At 54.2% G+C, this 18,760-nt stretch overlaps 1 protein-coding gene across 2 annotated transcripts in view; it reads right to left on the bottom strand.

Moving 5' to 3' along the window:
* Positions 1 to 18,760, bottom strand: part of DIS3L2 (DIS3 like 3'-5' exoribonuclease 2) — a 2,640,663-nt gene that overhangs the window by 179,956 nt on the left and 2,441,947 nt on the right. For both annotated transcript variants that reach the window (XM_069617547.1, XM_069617548.1), the window contains one exon: positions 17,799 to 17,885. In XM_069617547.1, the coding sequence (XP_069473648.1) occupies positions 17,799 to 17,885 (87 nt within the window). The remainder of the gene's footprint in view (positions 1 to 17,798; positions 17,886 to 18,760) is intronic.

An 18,760-nucleotide genomic window follows, 5' to 3' on the forward strand; every position in this document is an offset into this window, starting at 1 on the left:
AGAGGCTAAAGCTTTCTATGCTCAACTTAAGATGTTGGGTATTGTGCGAAACCAGAGGGTGTCTAACCCGCTAGTCCCCGAGGATCTCTCTCTCTCTCAGATGACCAGGGAACAACCATCATCTTTGGATCTAGACCCTAGGGGTGGACTAGTGCGGGAGGATCACCTGGGTGAGGGCTCTTCTGAGAGTGGGGGGAGGCAGCCGATGGGGACGCAGTATTCTCCCTTTCTTTGTACATCCAACTCCTCCCATTTTTTTTAGGATCTGATGTCCCAACTCCTCCCCCTCCTTTCTCCACAAATACTAGGCAGAGGAAGAGGGTGACAAATAACACTAACTCTGATACATCGTACTAGACATGTCCCACTAAACAGGTCAGGCAATGTCAGGCACTTGACTTCCAGTGCACACCCCCACGATTCCAATCATCTCACCTCACACGGATAAAAGGTAGAACCCAGGGGGGCGCTGCTGAGCAGCCAAGGAAGATGGCTGCCTAGTCTGGAAGCTCTGTTCTCGCCCACCAGCTTGTCCGCTGTATCCGCGCTCATCCGTAACATTCCTCCAAGCTACTGCCACGATTTTGGTGCTGGGACTTTTCCGCTGCTGTGGCCGAAAGTTGGGGAGAAAACGCTGCCTCCACCCTGGAGATTGGGCGACTGGGCCTGCTGCGGCCGCTCGACCTGCGGGCCCGCTCGGGGCGCGGGCGTTCCCCCGCCCGCGGGCTCGCCGGTGCTGGGGCCCTGGCGCTACTGCCTGCCCGCGGCCTGCGACGCTCCGCTTTCCGCGGGAGCCCTCCTCACTTCTGCGGCTTGGGGCTGGGATCGGGTGCCACGGTCGCTCCGGCCGTGGGCGGCCACCGCGCTTTTGCGGAGTTCCTGATCGTGGGCCGATTGGCCGTGTGCGGTGCGGCCTGGCCCGAGGAGCGGGAGCCGGGCTCTGGGTCTGCGCCCAGGTACGCGAGCACGCTGCCTCCCCGCCTGTGGGCCCTGGAATTGCTGCAGTGGACCACCGGGGCCGCGACTGTCATCCTCGTCGGCCCTCGGGCCGTTGGACAGGCGGGCCCTTCTCAGCTCGCCTCACGGACTCGCCATAAGACCTGCCGCGGTCGCCTGGGTGAAGAAGCCTGATCTTCCTGGCCGGACTCAACTACCAACTACCTCCTGCATTCATCTTATGAACACTGCGATGGAGTGGAGCCCTTTCACGCTGTTTTGCCTCATGGAGACACGCGGATTAGCCACCCTACGAAGCGGGAGAGGTGGGTGCTCTTGGTTGTGATTTCTCGCCCTGCCTTGCCCCGGGAGATCTCCTCCCTCCTCTCTGCCTGCCTTTGCCCAGTGTCACTGCCTGTATGTAGGCCTGCTCTGCCTCCCCCTGATATTCTTGGACAGTAAGATTTGTTTGGCCGACTCCTTTTGTGAGGGATCAGGACGCGTTGTCACCTCTTTGACATCTTGCTGGCTGCTTGCTATCACTTGCTGGAACGCCCGCGCCACGCACATGTTTAGCTTGAGGGCCTAAAGAAAAGGGGAGGCTGCCTTTTTCCTAATACTTGCAGAGGGGAACGGTGTCGCCTGAATACACCAAGTAGGGATTTCACCGGCCTCACTGGGAGCGTCTGCCGCCGCTGTCCACCTACTTTTTCTGGCGGTGCGATCCCGGCCTCCTCCACCACCTATATCTTCGTGTTGGCCTTGACTCTTCCCCAGAATAATGTCTAACAGATCGCGTGGCACTGGCAAAGTCGGGGCTATGGACAAGTTCGCCAGGGCGACACCCAAGGGAGATCAGGCATCGTCCGCTACAACCCAGGAGGAGGGCGACCTTCTGCCGGACCCCCCGCAGCCGGACTTGGCCGCCATGATGGAATCCATGGCTAAAAACTTTGCAGCATTTCATGAAAAGCTAGATGACATTAATGCGAATGTGGCGTCATTAAGGGCTAAGCTTGACCAGCACGGGGCTAGGATTACCGAAGTGGAGCAGAGGACTGGCACCACGGAAGACAATGTGCATGTTCTGCAAAACACAGTGTCAGAGCTTGTCCGAGACATGAAACAGGTCAAATCTAAATGCGATGACCTCGAATCGAGGTCGCGGAGGAATAACATTCGCATAATTGGGGTCCGCGATCCTGCACTCAAAGGGCGCATTGAACTAGCGGTGGAAAAACTCATCAGGGATCTCCTGGATGACCCCAATCTCTCGCCATTCTTCGCGGTTGAAAGAGCTCACTGCTCCTTGGCACCTCGGCCGCGGCCCGGGGACTTCCCCAGACCTATCATAGCAAAACTGCTCAGCTATAAGGACAGGGATCATATACTCCGCCTGGCCAGGGAGAAGGGGGAATTAAGGATGGATTCACAAATAATCAGGATCTTCCCCGATTTTTCAGTAGGTGTGCAAATGGAGAGACGCAGATTCGCTGGGGTGAAGAAAATGCTACGAGATAGGAAGATTGAATAAGCTATGCTTTTCCCCGCACGCCTTAAATTCACCCATCGAAACAAGCTCTATTTCTTCACGGTCCCGGACGAGACTGTAAAGTTCATCGAGGCGCAAATTCCACTGGCAGAGCCGCCTGAGGTCCCGATGGACAACGACTAGAACTGGCCGCTGTCCTCCCCTTATGAGTTTGTCTTGATGCCCTTTAATACATGCATCCTTGCTCTGTAACCTCATTTATGTTAGCCGAGCCTCTGATCATGCTGTTTATTCAAGATTTGTATCTATACTGGTGGGCGGAACGGCAGCGGTGGCCCCCACTGCAGCTGCAATTCCTGTAGAATCTAAATGTTTGTGTCTTCGCCCCGGTTGGGCTTTTTTCCAAGCATTGCCAAGTTGGGGATGGCATGCAATAGTTCACTTTAGGGGTGGGTATTCACACACTGCTAGTTGGGACAGGGCGGTGAGGGCGGGTGGTTGGAAAGTTGGGGTAGGATATATTCAAAATGGCGCAGGGGTTGAGACGGGTTACACACAATGGCAATTGTGCAGTATGGCAGCACTCATGGTGTTTATCAAGGGCAGTGCATGTGCCTGGGATATCCCGTAGGCTGCCTACATGTCGATTAAAATGATGTCATGGAATGTTCGTGGCCTGACAAATTTCACAAAGTCTCGTAGGATTGCGGCCTACACACAACGGCACGGGGTCAAGGTTCTCCTACTACAAGAGACACATGCCCTTAAACACCTATCGTCGAACATTGCACAAACTTAGGGTCTTAACAGATATTTCACCCAATACTCCACCCAAGCTAGAGGGGTCCTGACTCTCATCCACAAATCAATCCATTTCACTCTCCGCTCATCGCACATTGACGCAGAAGGCAGATATGTGATCCTACATTGCACCTTGGCTCACGAAGAATGCTTACTGGTCAACGTATACGCGCCCAACACGGACTCCCCCGAGTTCTTTGACGGAGTGACGGCCATACTCATGCGATACATAGACGTCCCCATAATATGGGGGGGGGGACATGAACCTAACACTGGACAGTTTACTAGACAGGACGACGACTAGTCGCAGACCCACACCACGAGCGACCAAACGTCTCCTCTTACATATGGATTCTCTCAATTTACATGATGTATGGAGAACGCTCCACCCCCATGACAGAGACTACACTTTCTATTCCACTGTGCATGACAGTTCCTTGAGAATAGATCTGTTTCTACTCTCTGGCAGACTGGTGGGGAAGGTCTCAGGTGTCACGATCCTTGCACGCACGGTATCTGATCATTCCCCCGTAGTCCTACAGATTCAACTCAGAGACGCAGTGCCGCTAAGACCCCACTGGCGCTTCAAGTCCACCGCCCTATCAGACATTGTCTTTAAAGCCGAGATCCTAGCAGACAACTACATTCTTTGAAAAAAACAATACAACCGACACACCCGAAGGGCTTCGGTGGGAGGCGTTCAAGGTTTATATCAGGGGGATGTGCATCTCTGGGGAAGCTGGGGTCCTGAAAGCTATAAGGCAGGCCTTAACCAACTCGGAAACCAAACTTAAAGCACTTGAACAGGACTACATGACCACTCAGTCCCCAATGACCCTAGCTGCGATCAGATCAGAGCTGGAAAGGTTTGAGTCGCACGCTATGAGGGAGGTACAATACTATACACGCCCTGTTGCGGCCCGTAGATCTGGGGAGGGGGACAGACCGGGTAGAACCCTGGCCAGGCTAGTGCGTGCTGAGACTGGTGGGACCCGCATTGACAACATCATAGATGGCAGTGGAGTGAGGCACTGGTCAGATCAGTCCATACTAGACACTTTCACTAGCTTCTACGCCAATCTGTATGGTCTCCAACCAGAACATTCTGCCCAAGACCTAGACGACCTCCTTGAGAGCATCCCTATGACCCTTATCTCCCAAGACACCCGGGAAATATTAGACGCTCCATTTACCCTGGAGGAGATTGTTCAGGTGATATCGGACCTTCCCAAAAACAAGGCGCCTGGCCCGGATGGGGTCTGGGCCGAATCACTTTGCTTGAATTGCCTCCCCCCCTCCCTTAGAGAAGCTTTAATAACGTTCCTCCCCAAACCTGGAAAACCCCCGGATGAGTGTGGGTCTTACAGGCCCCTATCCCTTATTAATACTGACACGAAAATCTTTGCTAAGATAATTGCTAACAGGTTTCTCCCTTTCATGTCCCACATGATCCATGAGGAACAGTGCGGTTTCATCCCCGGTCGATCCACAGCGCTGAACATCCACCGCCTGTTTAATGTAATGTCCAGAATTGACCCAGGCGCGGACACGGTGGCGGTAACACTAGATGCCCAAAAGGCTTTTGATATGGTCTCATGGCAATATTTGTGGGCCGTGCTGGAGAAAATGGGTGTGGGTCCAAAAATGACCTCTTACATAAAACTGTTATACACAGACCCACGAGCTAGAGTTCTTGTAAACTCTGTTCCCTCCTCTCCCTTTACGCTACACAGGGGCACTCGTCAGGGATGCCCATTCTCTCCCCTCCTTTTTGCGTTCGCTATCGAACCCATGGCTGACTATGTAAGGGAACGGCAAAGCAATAAAGGCATACGATTACTGGATGCACCAGAGATCATCTCTCTATATGCAGATGACGTGCTCCTGTATGTCAGAAATCCTTCCACATATTTGGACCCGATCATCCGTGATATCACCAAGATAGGTACTTCTCAGGTTTCACAATCAACTACTCTAAGTCTGAAATTTTCCCTCTTACTGTGGCAACCCAACGACTGTCTTGTGAGTACCCTCTACGCTGGTCCCCGGGTGGGGTTAGTTATCTCGGGGTACAAATATCACTACCCAAGGCCTCTCTATTGACAGACAACTACGAGGCAGCAGCTCACCTAGTCTTCTCCAAGTTCTCCAAATGGCGCAATCTACCTCTATCCCTAGCGGGCAGACTCTCTCTAATAAAGATGGTGGTGGTCCCCAAACTCCTGTATGTCTTTGTTAACGTGCCGATCTGGCCTGGGATTCAATACTTCAAGAAGCTCCACTCGGAGTGCGCACAATTTCTCTGGCACACAGGTTCAGTCAGCAAGAAGTGGCAACACATGACGCTGCCCTATGACAAAGGGGGTTTCACAGCCCCAGACCTTTGTCTGTACTGGAATGCTGCACAGGCCCAGCATGCCTCCCATTGGTACACATTCCAGAGGCTGCCCATACACGTAAAACTTGAGAAACTGGCGGGAGGTTGGACTAATATCATATCCCTGCTACTGCACCGCGCATTCCAAACAGATGCTCATGCGGACCCGGTGGCCGCTACACTTAAGGCCTGGAGGAGCATCCTAGGCTCTGACCAGGAACAGCGCCCATACTACAAGTGGCTTCCCCTGTGGTAGTTCCCCGGACTCCCCCCCACCCCCCCACACATGACCAAAATCTCATACGCTACTGGGAAAACCTGGGATACCGTGCCCTTGCTGACCTCTTCCCCGATGGTGTTTATCACCCCCCAAACATGGCGCCCTGATCACTCCAATTCTCCACTGGAAATGCTGCAGTATTATAGGCTTAGAGCTGCAGTACTGACTATGTGGCCCTCATGCCCTATTGAACCCCCAGACTCTCCTGAAATACAATATATAGCAAATTCCGGAGGTGCCAAAAGCATAATTTCTAATCTGTACAAAATGCAACTGAATAAGACTGCGGACAACTCTCTTAAACCACGCGAGGCTTGGGCTAGGGAACTTGGAGTGGAAATCACAGACGATCTCTGGGGCATAATGTGTACACACACACGAAGGGTCTCCCTGAGCGCCAGATTCCGCTGCATACAATTTAAGATCCTTAATAGGCTCTATTACACACCGTATAGAGTTGCGTCATTCACAGGCACCCCGACCCCTGTGTGCCCCAAATGCAAATCCTGTGAAGCAGACCACGTACACATGTTCTGGGCTTGCCCCACCCTCAACACTTTCTGGACGGCCGTGACAGAGGCACTCTCCGAAATAGTTGGTTCTCCGGTGAATATGGAGCAACTTGCCCTACTATTTGGTGCTTGGGAAGGTGAGAATGTAAGGAAAATGTCAACATTTGTGAATGTAAGTGTTATGGTGGCCAAAAGATGCATATTGCAATGCTGGAAACGTCGCAATCCCCCCACTTTTACGATGTGGCTGAAGGCCCTTACCTGGACACAAATGTGTGAAGAGGAAGGAACAAGTTACTTACCTGTAACTGTTGTTCTCCAGCATGGGTCTGGCATGGATTCACATGCTCATGAATATTCCCCGTCGTCAGGCTGGGAATCCTCGGTAAAGAAAAAACCAGTATCAGTTTAGTTTCTGATCTGTCTTTCGTAGTAACAACCAATCACTGGTCTCTGCGTCATACTGACCACAGCCAATGACTGCCCTCCACCTAAGCACCGCCTCTGGCAGCCATCTTCAGATTTGGAAGCACGTGAAGTGGCAGTATGACCAAGTGAAGAGCCGCAGAGGGGTAGGCGGGAGGGTTCGCATGTGAATCCATGCCAGACCCATGCTGGAGAACAACAGTTACAGGTAAGTAACTTGTTCCTTCTCCAGCATGGGGTCTGGCATGGATTCACATACTCATGAATAAAGAATACATAGCAGTACACACATGCACAACCACGGGAGGTGGCAAATGCTCAACATTAAGCAGTACATCAAACTCAACATTAAGCATCTTACCTCCTCACCAGGCTCACCTCAGGCGAACAGGTTGCGCAGCACTGCTTGGCCGACCCTGGACTCCTCCCTGGAATCCCGATCGACGCAGTAGAATTTCGTGAAGGTGTGCGTCGACCTCCACGTAGCAGCCCTGCATATGTCCAGCAGGGGCACACCAGAAAGGAACGCCGTGGTAGCTGCGATCGCTCTGGTGGAATGGGCTCTCGGACGGCCAGGCAGCGGTCGGTTTGCCAACCGATGACAGTACATGATACAGCCGGAGAGCCATCTGGAAATGGAAGCCTTCGAGAGAGCCTTCCCCTGATTGACAGGTCCAAAGTTCACAAAGAGTTGTGACGTCTTCCGAAAACACTTCGTGCGGACCACGTAGAACTTCAGCGCTCTAGCCACATCCAGCGAGTGCAAAGTCCTCTCAGCCGGCGACGAAGGCGACGGGAAGAACACAGGCAACACCAAGGGTTCGTTGAGATGGAAGTCCGACGGTACCTTGGGCATGAAGGAGGGGTGCGTCCTGAGCACTACCCTTGTGTCGTGAAAAGTCAAGTACGGGGCCTTGCAGGAAAGGGCCTGGATCTCTCCCACTCGTCGTGCGGAGGTGATGGCCACAAGAACGCTGTTTTCCACGACAGAAATTTCAACGGAGCTGAGTGCAGAGGCTCGAACGGAGGTCCCATGAGCTTGGTCAGCACCACGTTGAGCTCCCACGCCGGGGCCGGAGCCTTCACCGGCGGGAACGATCTGCAGTCCCTTCATGAACTCTTTCACCAGACGATGAGACCACAAGGACGTCCGCCCCGTGGTTCTGGTGTATCGGGAGATCGCAGCAAGATGAATCTTGATGGACGTGTGTGCCAGTCCAGCTTTGGCCAGCGTCAGCAGGTACGGCAGTACTTGGGGGGCCGTAATCCGTAGAGGGTTAATCTTCTGTGCGTGGCACCAGACAGAGAATCTCTTCCATTTGTGTCCGTAGCATTTAAGAGTCGAGGACGCCCTGGCCTTTGCAAGAACCTCTCTGCAGTCGGCCGGTATGTCGTATCCTCCAAACTCTAGCGCTGCAGGAGCCAGGCCTGCAAGTTCAGCGATTTCGGGTCGTGGTGGAGGATGGCGCCTCCTTCTCTGGAGAGTAGATCCGTGTCCACCGGCAGCTTGATTGGCGGGGACGCTGACAAGGCCAGAAGGTCCGGGAACCATATCTGCCTCGGCCACGCAGGTGCGACGAGGATCATCCTGCACCGTGACCTCTTGAGCTGGTTGACGAGCCGGATTAGCAGTGGCAAAGGAGGGAACGCGTAGAGGAACAGGCCCTCCCAGGGGAACGAGAAAGCATCGCCCATGCTCCTCGCCTGGGGAAACCTGCTGGCGAACCTCCGGCACTTGGAGTTCGTCGTCGTCACGAACAGGTCGATCTGGGGTGTGCCCCACCGTCGGAAGAGGCGATTCACTAGATCCTGCCGTAGCTCCCACTCGTGGCACGAGCGCAGCTCCCTGCTGAGTGAGTCGGCGATGGTGTTTTTTATCCCTGCCAGATGAAACGGCACCAGAAATATCCTTTGGGCGATGGCCCAATGCCACAGGTCCTGCGCCTCCTTGGACAGTGCTGGGGACCTGGTTCCACCCTGTTTCCTGATGTAAAACATGGTGGTGTTGTCGGTGAAGATCCTCACCACCTTGCCCTTGAGGGATGGAAGGAAGGACCCGAGGGCCCAAAACACTGCACGGAGCTCCAGGACGTTGATATGTAGGGATTTCTCCGTCGGGAAGCCACCTCACCTTCCTGCAGGATCTCCAGGGCCTCTGTCCTCTTGTCGTCCGGCAGGAAGTCCAGCAGGGGAGCCAGTTTGTACCAGAGCTCCCTGTCGTAGCGGGCCACGATAGCCAAGGCGTTGGCCGCTTTAATCGTCGTCGCTGCCGACGAGATGACTCTGCGTCCCATAGCGTCCAATTTCTTTCCCTCACCGTCCGGTGGGGAAGTCGATGTGGAGGCCGCACCCCCCCCGCTTTCTTCCTGGCCGCCGCGGAGACGACGGAGTCCGGGGTAGGCTGCGCCCGGAGGCACAGGGGGGCCGTGTCCGGGACCCGGTACTTCTTCTCGTACCGGTCTCTTCTAGCTGGCGTCGTGGAAGGGTTCTTGAGGAGGGTGAGGCCCTCATCCCAAATGTCGTCCAATAGAGGCACCGAGAGGACCGTCTTCCTCTTGGCCTCGCGCCGCTGATAAAGGAAACCTTCCTTCTTCTTCTCCTCAGGGCAGAGTTGGAAAAGCTCGGATGCCCTGGTGATCATGGAGTGGAACGATCCAATCTCGTCGGGCGGAGAAGCCCTGGTGGGAGGCGACGACGGTACATCCTCGTCGTATACCTCGTCGTCCGTACCCGTCGCTGCCGTGTCAGTCCCCGTATCATCCCCTTGGGTGGACGGGGAGGAGGGCTGGACGGGGCGCGACGGCTGAAAAGGAGGTGGAGGGTGGATCCTTCTTTTCTTAGTAGGGGGAACACCAGAAGGTCCCGGTTCTGGGTCCCCCGACGGGAGAGGATCCTCCGTCGGCAACGGTAGTCTCGTCCTTATCTCTGAGCATAAGGACTGTATAGCCAACAAAATGGCCGCCGAGTTGTCTTGCGGTGCTGGCAGAGGGGAATCCGACGGGCGATCAGGGGCCCCGTCGGTACCCTCGACGATGTCGTCGTCACCTGCGTCGGGATCCATCCCGACGGGCCGGTCTTCTTCCACGCCGAGGCCGGGCTTAAGACCTCGACCAGTTCCTCCTCCGAGGTTGAAGCCGAATCTACGACGACGCCCTGCCCCCCCTTTCTCTTCCCCTCGGGGGATTTCACGGGGGTCCTATCGATGGGCACAAAAGAGGACTCCCTCCGAGGTGGCAGGGAGACTCTGAGCCCCGAGGTCGCCACCACTGGTGTAGCCTGCACAGGCTGAGCCAGGGCCGCCGCGACAGTTTCGATAGAGGGCTTGGCCGGATGGATTAAGGCCTTCACCACCTTAGGTGCGCTCACCGCCTTATCCTTGAGGGGGGGGACACCGCCTCGCTCCCCCTCCGCCTTCGAGCTCGACCGGGGCCTCTCCAGGAGCTTCGCCGGGTGCTCGGCCTTCCTCTTACCCAACCCAGAGCGTTGGCTCGTGGTTGATGGTGCCGGGGAGGGTGCGCCCTGCCTGGCGCCCGTAGAGCCCGACCGTTCGGTGCTCCCGGTGCCAGCGGACTCGCGGTGCTTGGCCTTATGTTGGACCCCCGTCGCCGGGGCGTCCTCAAAGGTCTTAGAAGACCGCTCGGATTTCTTCTTCTTCTTCTCGCCGGACGGGCTCTTCCCTTCTAGCCAGTTGGCGAGACGTTGATGGCGGTCCTTCATGGTCCGCTCCGACATGTTGCCGCAAAACGCACAGTCCTTCTCCACGTGCGTCTTGTCCTCATGTAGGCAGTAGAGACAAAAAGAGTGTTCGTCCTCCTTGAAGACGTTCTGCAGCTGGCATCCAGGGCAGACCCTGAACAGCTTTCCGGGCGTCGAGCTCCCCTTCTCCTGGGCCATGACCGGGCCTGAGAAACTTCTTGAGTCCTCCAAAAGCGTAGCTCGACGAAATCTTCACCCTTGAGGGGCGCAGACGAATCCGACACGGGTCCCCGTTGATCGGATAGAGAATCGGTGGAGCTTGAGGCTCTTTTGACCGAAAAAAAAAGTTTTTGAGAAAAAAACGTGAAAATATAGCACTAACGCTCGAGAGCAATAGCACGAGGATCCCAACACATGAACGTGCGGTAAAAATCTGAAGATGGCTGCCAGAGGCGGTGCTTAGGTGGAGGGCAGTCATTGGCTGTGGTCAGTATGACGCAGAGACCAGTGATTGGTTGTTACTACGAAAGACAGATCAGAAACGAAACTGATACTGTTTTTTTCTTTACCGAGGATTCCCAGCCTGACGACGGGGAATATTCATCAGCATGTGAATCCATGCCAGACCCCATGCTGGAGAATACATTGGATCCCTACCTCCGACATCTCGGCCCAAAAATGTCTGGTCGGAATTTTGTAGCTATTTAAATGGCAGAGACGAAGTGGAATTGACCTCATCTCCCCTACCAGGAAAATCCGACATGCCACGGGTGATCTAACTTCTCCTATTGGTTTTTGCTTTTTCTTTGTGCTTCTTGACGCCTCTCCGCGATGTCAGTTCTTATCAGTTCGTGATGTATAATTTAACCATGGTGTGGTGCCGATTGTACGGTTATGTTGTCAGCTCATTGCTATGTAATTTGAACTGTGACTGTCTTAACCTTTATGCCAATAAATAAAAGTTTTAAAAAATTTTTAAAAAAAGGCAGAACCCTGAGAGACACTCGGAGCAAGGTGGAACACGAGTATGAGCTGAACATCCGGGGCAAAGGCGAACCTGCTGGAGAAGATCAACAGACCAGGGGACTCAAAAACCCCAAGCATTCCCTAGAGGAGGTTGTTGCCTCCATAAGGCCACAAAAGACATGTGGAGAAGGCCAGATCCCAATATCGAAGACTGCATTGTGTTTCAAGGATGCCAGCAACCGTCCTGGGTGAACGACAGAGTTGAGGAGGCGAGGCCAAGCCTGTGGTACTAACCTTGACTCGTGAATTGAAAACCGAAATGCAAGAAAGAATTGCACACAGCCGATTAGTTGGCAAGCAACCTGAGAGACCTGTGTGTGCTAAGAAAGATTGAGTTTTGCAACAATATATAGTAAGTGAAGGAGGAACGCGTGTAGATAAGACGCGAGGAAAGGCAGACCTGTGAATGACCTTTAATATAAAGGCTGCTGTAGAATCAGTGATACCAAGTAACGCAGTAGTCCGGCGAAAAGGAATAGCCCATTCAAAAGTCTGTGAAAGGTGCAATGTTTGAGGCAATAAAAGTGAAGGAACTGCAAAAGCGAAAGTGAACGAAATTAACCCAGAGAGAAGGGGCGAGGAACAGTGGTCAAAGTGGTCCTACGGTGGTCTGAAAAGGGAGCCCCCATATTCTAAAGTCTTCGGGATCCACAAAGCGATCTGAACCCGAGTGAGGGAGGGAGGGAGACCCAAAGTGTGAAAAGCTTGGGAAAGGGAGCCCCAGAAAGTGTTGTGGAACTGTGCAAGGTCTGAGCCCGGTTGACGAGGACCAACGTTGAACTTTTGTGTTTGTTTGAAGAGGTCTGAGCCCGACAGAGGGGGGATCAGTGTGAACTTTTTGTTTTGTTATCCACGTTCCAAACTGTTTTTACTTTAAAGCCCGAGCCAGAGTGCGTCGTCCTGCTTATAGAGACTGCCTTATTCCATGCTGTCTAAATAGTGGGGAGGAGAGCTGCTTCATCCACTTTTTTTCTTTGTCGAACACAGGTTTTCCATTTATATACATGCCTCGAAACACTTGTGTATAGGTGCGTTATAAATGCCATATCATATCATACATACTTCCTTTGCACAGTTTTTGTACAAGAGATGGAGCAGGCATTAGGTTTTGTTAGAATAGGCCATTTTGATTTGACAGACACGGCTAAGACCGTTTATTATTTGATGGTCGAGATGACTCCCATCCTAGTGATAAGGCAAAGTAGGAATTTTCCCAAACCCCACGAAGTTAATAAAGGTTTTACAAATTGTATCTTTTGTGTCAGTGTCATACTTGTGATACCACACCTCCCCTACAGTATGGACACTTGCAAACACTTGCCATTAACTTCTCACCACGGCTAAGAACTAATTAATGTATAGATTGCACATATTTGTACCCTACACAAGCAATTGAAGATGTGGCGGGAAAAGTGCCTTTGCGGAGTCCCCACTTCCAGGCGACACAGCAAGAAGCCAGCGGGGTAATTGCCTGGAACTAGCCCGAAGCTGCTCTGCTCCTGTTGACAGATTGAGGTCCCAGGCCGCGCTCTTGAATAATGGCCTGTCATAGCTCGTGCCTGGCAAGGGACAGGCGGGCAGTGGTGCACAGCCCTGCCACTCGTGCAGGCTTTGCAGCTTTATTCTAAAGTCACTTATTGCGCTCATTTTTACTTTTCTGTTTAGGGGGGTCTGAGCTCTAGGTAAAGAGGGAGGCAGAAGGAAGATGCTAAAACAGTGGGGAGGGGCTCCATATACCGTGAGAGAAAGAGGAGAGTTCGGATTGTGATGGGAAACTAGGTTGTTAGTGTAGATTTGAACACTATAGACGGGGGTCCCCTCTTCAGGTGCGGGCGCTGTGCTGCATGGGGAAAATGACGGGCTGTATGCGGCTCAGGGACTGGATGAAAGGACCAGGTTTGCTTTGCTGACACTCTTTTGGCGACCCACCCTCTACCCGGTGTACAAGGCATGCATTCAGGAATGTTAGAAAAGCAGCAACCCTCACTCGCACAATAATTCCTCTCTTGTGGCACCTGCCAACGCAGTCAAATCAACAAGAAAAAAGGCATCTCATCCGCTTACTGCGTTTCCCTCGCGGCAGGTTTCAACGTTAACTTTTCACACGTGGAGTTTTCACCGCGACCGTTACGTCGCATTAAACATATATATGGTGTGTGTTTATGGTAGGAGAATGGGGGTTGGCAGGTCGAGGTGGTTGGGGTGGGGGTGCATCGCAACAAAAACAGCCGCAATGAAAACACCACAGGAAACGGTCCACGTTGAAGACGGCCGCGATGAACACACAGGAAAGCCTCATTAGTCAATGACCTACTCAATCTATTTCTTTATCTAAAAGCGCAGCTTCGCACTCACAGAGAGGATTGCCCACTGTTCAGAGGGCCCAGCTAAAGAGTGCAGGTCAGGGTAGAAATGCCCTGGGACCAGGCTCCCCTCCCACCTCATCTCATTATGGTATCACCCACTGACTGACAACCTCCCATGCTGTCTCTGCCCACAACCTCCCATGCTGTCTCCGCCCACAACCTCCCATGCTGTCTCCGCCCGCAGCCACGGCAATGCCAGAGAGCTCACCGACTGACAACCTCCCATGCGGTCTCCGCCCGCAGCCACGACAATGCCAGAGTGCCCACTGACTGACAACCTCCCATGCTGTCTCTGCCCACAACCTCCCATGCTGTCTCCGCCCGCAGCCACGGCAATGCCAGAGTGCCCACCGACTGTCAACCTCCCATGCTGTCTCCGCCCGCAGCCACGGCAATGCCAGAGTGCCCACCGACTGTCAACCTCCCATGCTGTCTCCGCCCGCAGCCACGGCAATGCCAGAGAGCTCACCGACTGACAACCTCCCATGCGGTCTCCGCCCGCAGCCACGACAATGCCAGAGTGCCCACCGACTGACAACCTCCCATGCTGTCTCTGCCCACAACCTCCCATGCTGTCTCCGCCCGCAGCCACGGCAATGCCAGAGTGCCCACCGACTGACAACCTCCCATGCGGTCTCCGCCCGCAGCCATGGCAATGCCAGAGTGCCCACCGACTGTCAACCTCCCATGCTGTCTCCGCCCGCAGCCACGGCAATGCCAGAGAGCTCACCGACTGACAACCTCCCATGCGGTCTCCGCCCGCAGCCACGACAATGCCAGAGTGCCCACCGACTGACAACCTCCCATGCGGTCTCCGCCCGCAGCCACGACAATGCCAGAGTGCCCACCGACTGACAACCTCCCATGCGGTCTCCGCCCGCAGCCACGGCAATGCCAGAGTGCCCACCGACTGACAACCTCCCATGCGGTCTCCGCCCGCAGCCACGACAATGCCAGAGTGCCCACCGACTGACAACCTCCCATGCGGTCTTCGCCCGCAGCCACGACAATGCCAGAGTGCCCACCGACTGACAACCTCCCATGCGGTCTCCGCCCGCAGCCACGGCAATGCCAGAGTGCCCACCGACTGTCAACCTCCCATGCGGTCTCCGCCCGCAGCCACGGCAATGCCAGAGTGCCCACCGACTGTCAACCTCCCATGCTGTCTCCGCCCGCAGCCACGGCAATGCCAGAGTGCCCACCGACTGACAACCTCCCATGCTGTCTCCGCCCGCAGCCACGGCAATGCCAGAGTGCCCACCGACTGACAACCTCCCATGCTGTCTCCGCCCGCAGCCACGGCAATGCCAGAGTGCCCACCGACTGACAACCTCCTATGCTGTCTCCGCCCGCAGCCACGGCAATGCCAGAGTGCCCACCGACTGACAACCTCCCATGCGGTCTCCGCCCGCAGCCACGACAATGCCAGAGTGCCCACCGACTGACAACCTCCCATGCTGTCTCTGCCCACAACCTCCCATGCTGTCTCCGCCCGCAGCCACGGCAATGCCAGAGTGCCCACCGACTGTCAACCTCCCATGCTGTCTCCGCCCGCAGCCACGGCAATGCCAGAGTGCCCACCGACTGTCAACCTCCCATGCTGTCTCCGCCCGCAGCCACGGCAATGCCAGAGAGCTCACCGACTGACAACCTCCCATGCGGTCTCCGCCCGCAGCCACGACAATGCCAGAGTGCCCACCGACTGACAACCTCCCATGCTGTCTCTGCCCACAACCTCCCATGCTGTCCCCGCCCGCAGCCACGGCAATGCCAGAGTGCCCACCGACTGACAACCTCCCATGCGGTCTCCGCCCGCAGCCATGGCAATGCCAGAGTGCCCACCGACTGTCAACCTCCCATGCTGTCTCCGCCCGCAGCCACGGCAATGCCAGAGAGCTCACCGACTGACAACCTCCCATGCGGTCTCCGCCCGCAGCCACGACAATGCCAGAGTGCCCACCGACTGACAACCTCCCATGCGGTCTCCGCCCGCAGCCACGACAATGCCAGAGTGCCCACCGACTGACAACCTCCCATGCGGTCTCCGCCCGCAGCCACGGCAATGCCAGAGTGCCCACCGACTGACAACCTCCCATGCGGTCTCCGCCCGCAGCCACGACAATGCCAGAGTGCCCACCGACTGACAACCTCCCATGCGGTCTCCGCCCGCAGCCACGACAATGCCAGAGTGCCCACCGACTGACAACCTCCCATGCGGTCTCCGCCCGCAGCCACGGCAATGCCAGAGTGCCCACCGACTGTCAACCTCCCATGCGGTCTCCGCCCGCAGCCACGGCAATGCCAGAGTGCCCACCGACTGTCAACCTCCCATGCTGTCTCCGCCCGCAGCCACGGCAATGCCAGAGTGCCCACCGACTGACAACCTCCCATGCTGTCTCCGCCCGCAGCCACGGCAATGCCAGAGTGCCCACCGACTGACAACCTCCCATGCTGTCTCCGCCCGCAGCCACGGCAATGCCAGAGTGCCCACCGACTGACAACCTCCTATGCTGTCTCCGCCCGCAGCCACGGCAATGCCAGAGTGCCCACCGACTGACAACCTCCCATGCTGTCTCCGCCCGCAGCCACGGCAATGCCAGAGTGCCCACCGACTGACAACCTCCTATGCTGTCTCCGCCCGCAGCCATGGCAATGCCAGAGTGCCCACCGACTGACAACCTCCCATGCGGTCTCCGCCCGCAGCCATGGCAATGCCAGAGTGCATGCTGGGACTCTGAATGTGCAGTAGCATGCAGAGCGCCAACATTGCAAGTAACAGTTCATCTTGGCAGTGTTCTTTGAAAACGCCAGCACCATTTTGCATGCGCCTTTTAACTCCCACTATGATATTTTTACACAGCTAATTAACAATCACATCATCATCTTAGTTTATTAGAAATACTGAGCTTCAAAGATCCCGCGACTCACCAAGTGGGGTTTAATCAGGCTCTTTAATTACATTAAACTGTTCTAAAACAGTTCTAGTATCAAAACATTGCGCCAGGGACGCCAAGTCATAAAACAATGCGACAAGTACACAATTTTGACCAGCGAAAGGAATGAACACACTGCTTTTTGGATGAAGCACAGCTTTCAGAGTGTATATACTTTACGCAAGGTCAGTTATTTTATTTGAATTTCTGTTCAGCTATGGCAACCCAGCGGGTCTTGGAGCGCTTTACATAGTTCAAAGGTGAGAGGTGAAAACAGGTTACAAAATGTTTTCAGGATGGCTTTGGAAACTGCAGTGTCCTTTGAAAGTATTCTTTGGGGTATGGGGAACCAGCACAGCTGGATGAGAGCTGTGGTGTTGTGTGGATGTTTGGGTAGTTGGAAGAGGAGTCTGGCTGTGGTCTTCTGTATGGCATGCAGGCGGGAAAGGGTGCTGTTGGAGAGTCCAGTAAGACGAGCATTGCTGTGGTCCAGCTTGGACAGAGCCGGTGTCTGAACTGCAGAGCGGAATCATCAGGGGGAAGGATGCCTGTATCTGTAGAATGCATGATATGACAGGTTATTTATAACGCGCTTAATACCCAGAGGTTTCTAAGTCGCTCCATTTCGTCTTGCTTCCAAAGCGAGAATGTTGCCGCTGAGCTATCCTCCCGGCATGTTTTGGTAACAGCAGCCATGTTGTGCGTGATGGAATGGTGGGGGTGGTTAATGGTGAACCCAAGGGATTTCACAGGTGTGGAGAGGGAGGTCTGTAGCTAGTTCTTTGATCCAGGGGCTAAGGTCTGATTTGAGAAGGTATTCTGTTTTTAAAGGGTTGAGCTTCAGGAAGTGGGTGGCCATCCACTTGGGCCTGAAGATCTCACCTTAACACTTCAGTCACTTTTGTCCCAGCTGAACCTTGTCCACAACCCACCACTTGTAGAACTCTTCTTACCTGCATCGGGCGGGAACAGAGATTGGTCAGTACTTCCTTCCGAGCATCAGCGTATTCGTCTTTGCCAATTACGTCATTCAAGGTTTTCTGTGGAGATAAAAGAAAGGCAGTGTGAGAGGATTAGAGAAACACAAAGTACAAGTGGTCATGGCATGGCACGATAGAGTAATGTTCAGAATCTCTATGCACATCACAGAGATGGACACACAGGAACTCGAGGTCAATCAGACCGTGATCTCCTAGTTCACCTGTGTGTGGTGGGAAAGGGCCCACGCCACTACACAGCCACAAGGTTACAAAATACTCTCCAGGCAGGTACAGTCCCTGATGCACATCAGTCCATAAAGGTAGTCTCCGCAAAGGGCATGCCTCACACCATAATTCTGGCAAAACATGATGGCCACAAAGCTCTCCATGTAGCACTGCAATGGTCCTGAAAAACTCTCCTGAAACCCATGGTTTTTTGTCATACGATGCTCTCCTTTCTGACGCACAATACTAGATGGTTCTGAATTATCTACCCACTGGCCCGGACACACACTCCATAAACCCCAAGGTTTCTGTCATTCCTCTGTCCAAACATAAGATGGTTGTGAACTTTCCGTGCAGGACTGTACTGGCCCGGGTGATAAAGTCTCCAGAAAAGACAAGGCTTTGTCCACTTCTATGATGCACAATGCTAGATGGCTCAGTATTCTCTAGAACTTGGGCATGAAACCTTTGGCTTGCCAGATGATTTCAACCTCGACTCCCTTCAGAGCTATCCAACAGAGTCAATGGTGAGGGATCATGGGAGTCTAAGTGCTGACCTTATGGAGAGATACAGGTTGCAGACCCTGACTCGAAGGATAAATAATACTTCAGCTTTCTCTTACCCATGCATTCCCTGACCCCACCCCTATATTTACGTAGCTAAAGGGTAACTCTTTGGATCTAGTTTATCATCCTGATTTATACAATCA

The sequence above is a fragment of the Ambystoma mexicanum genome, chromosome 10 (assembly GCF_040938575.1).
Source record: "Ambystoma mexicanum isolate Mex_15411 chromosome 10, UKY_AmexF1_1, whole genome shotgun sequence".
In the NCBI taxonomy this organism is placed as follows: domain Eukaryota; kingdom Metazoa; phylum Chordata; class Amphibia; order Caudata; family Ambystomatidae; genus Ambystoma; species Ambystoma mexicanum.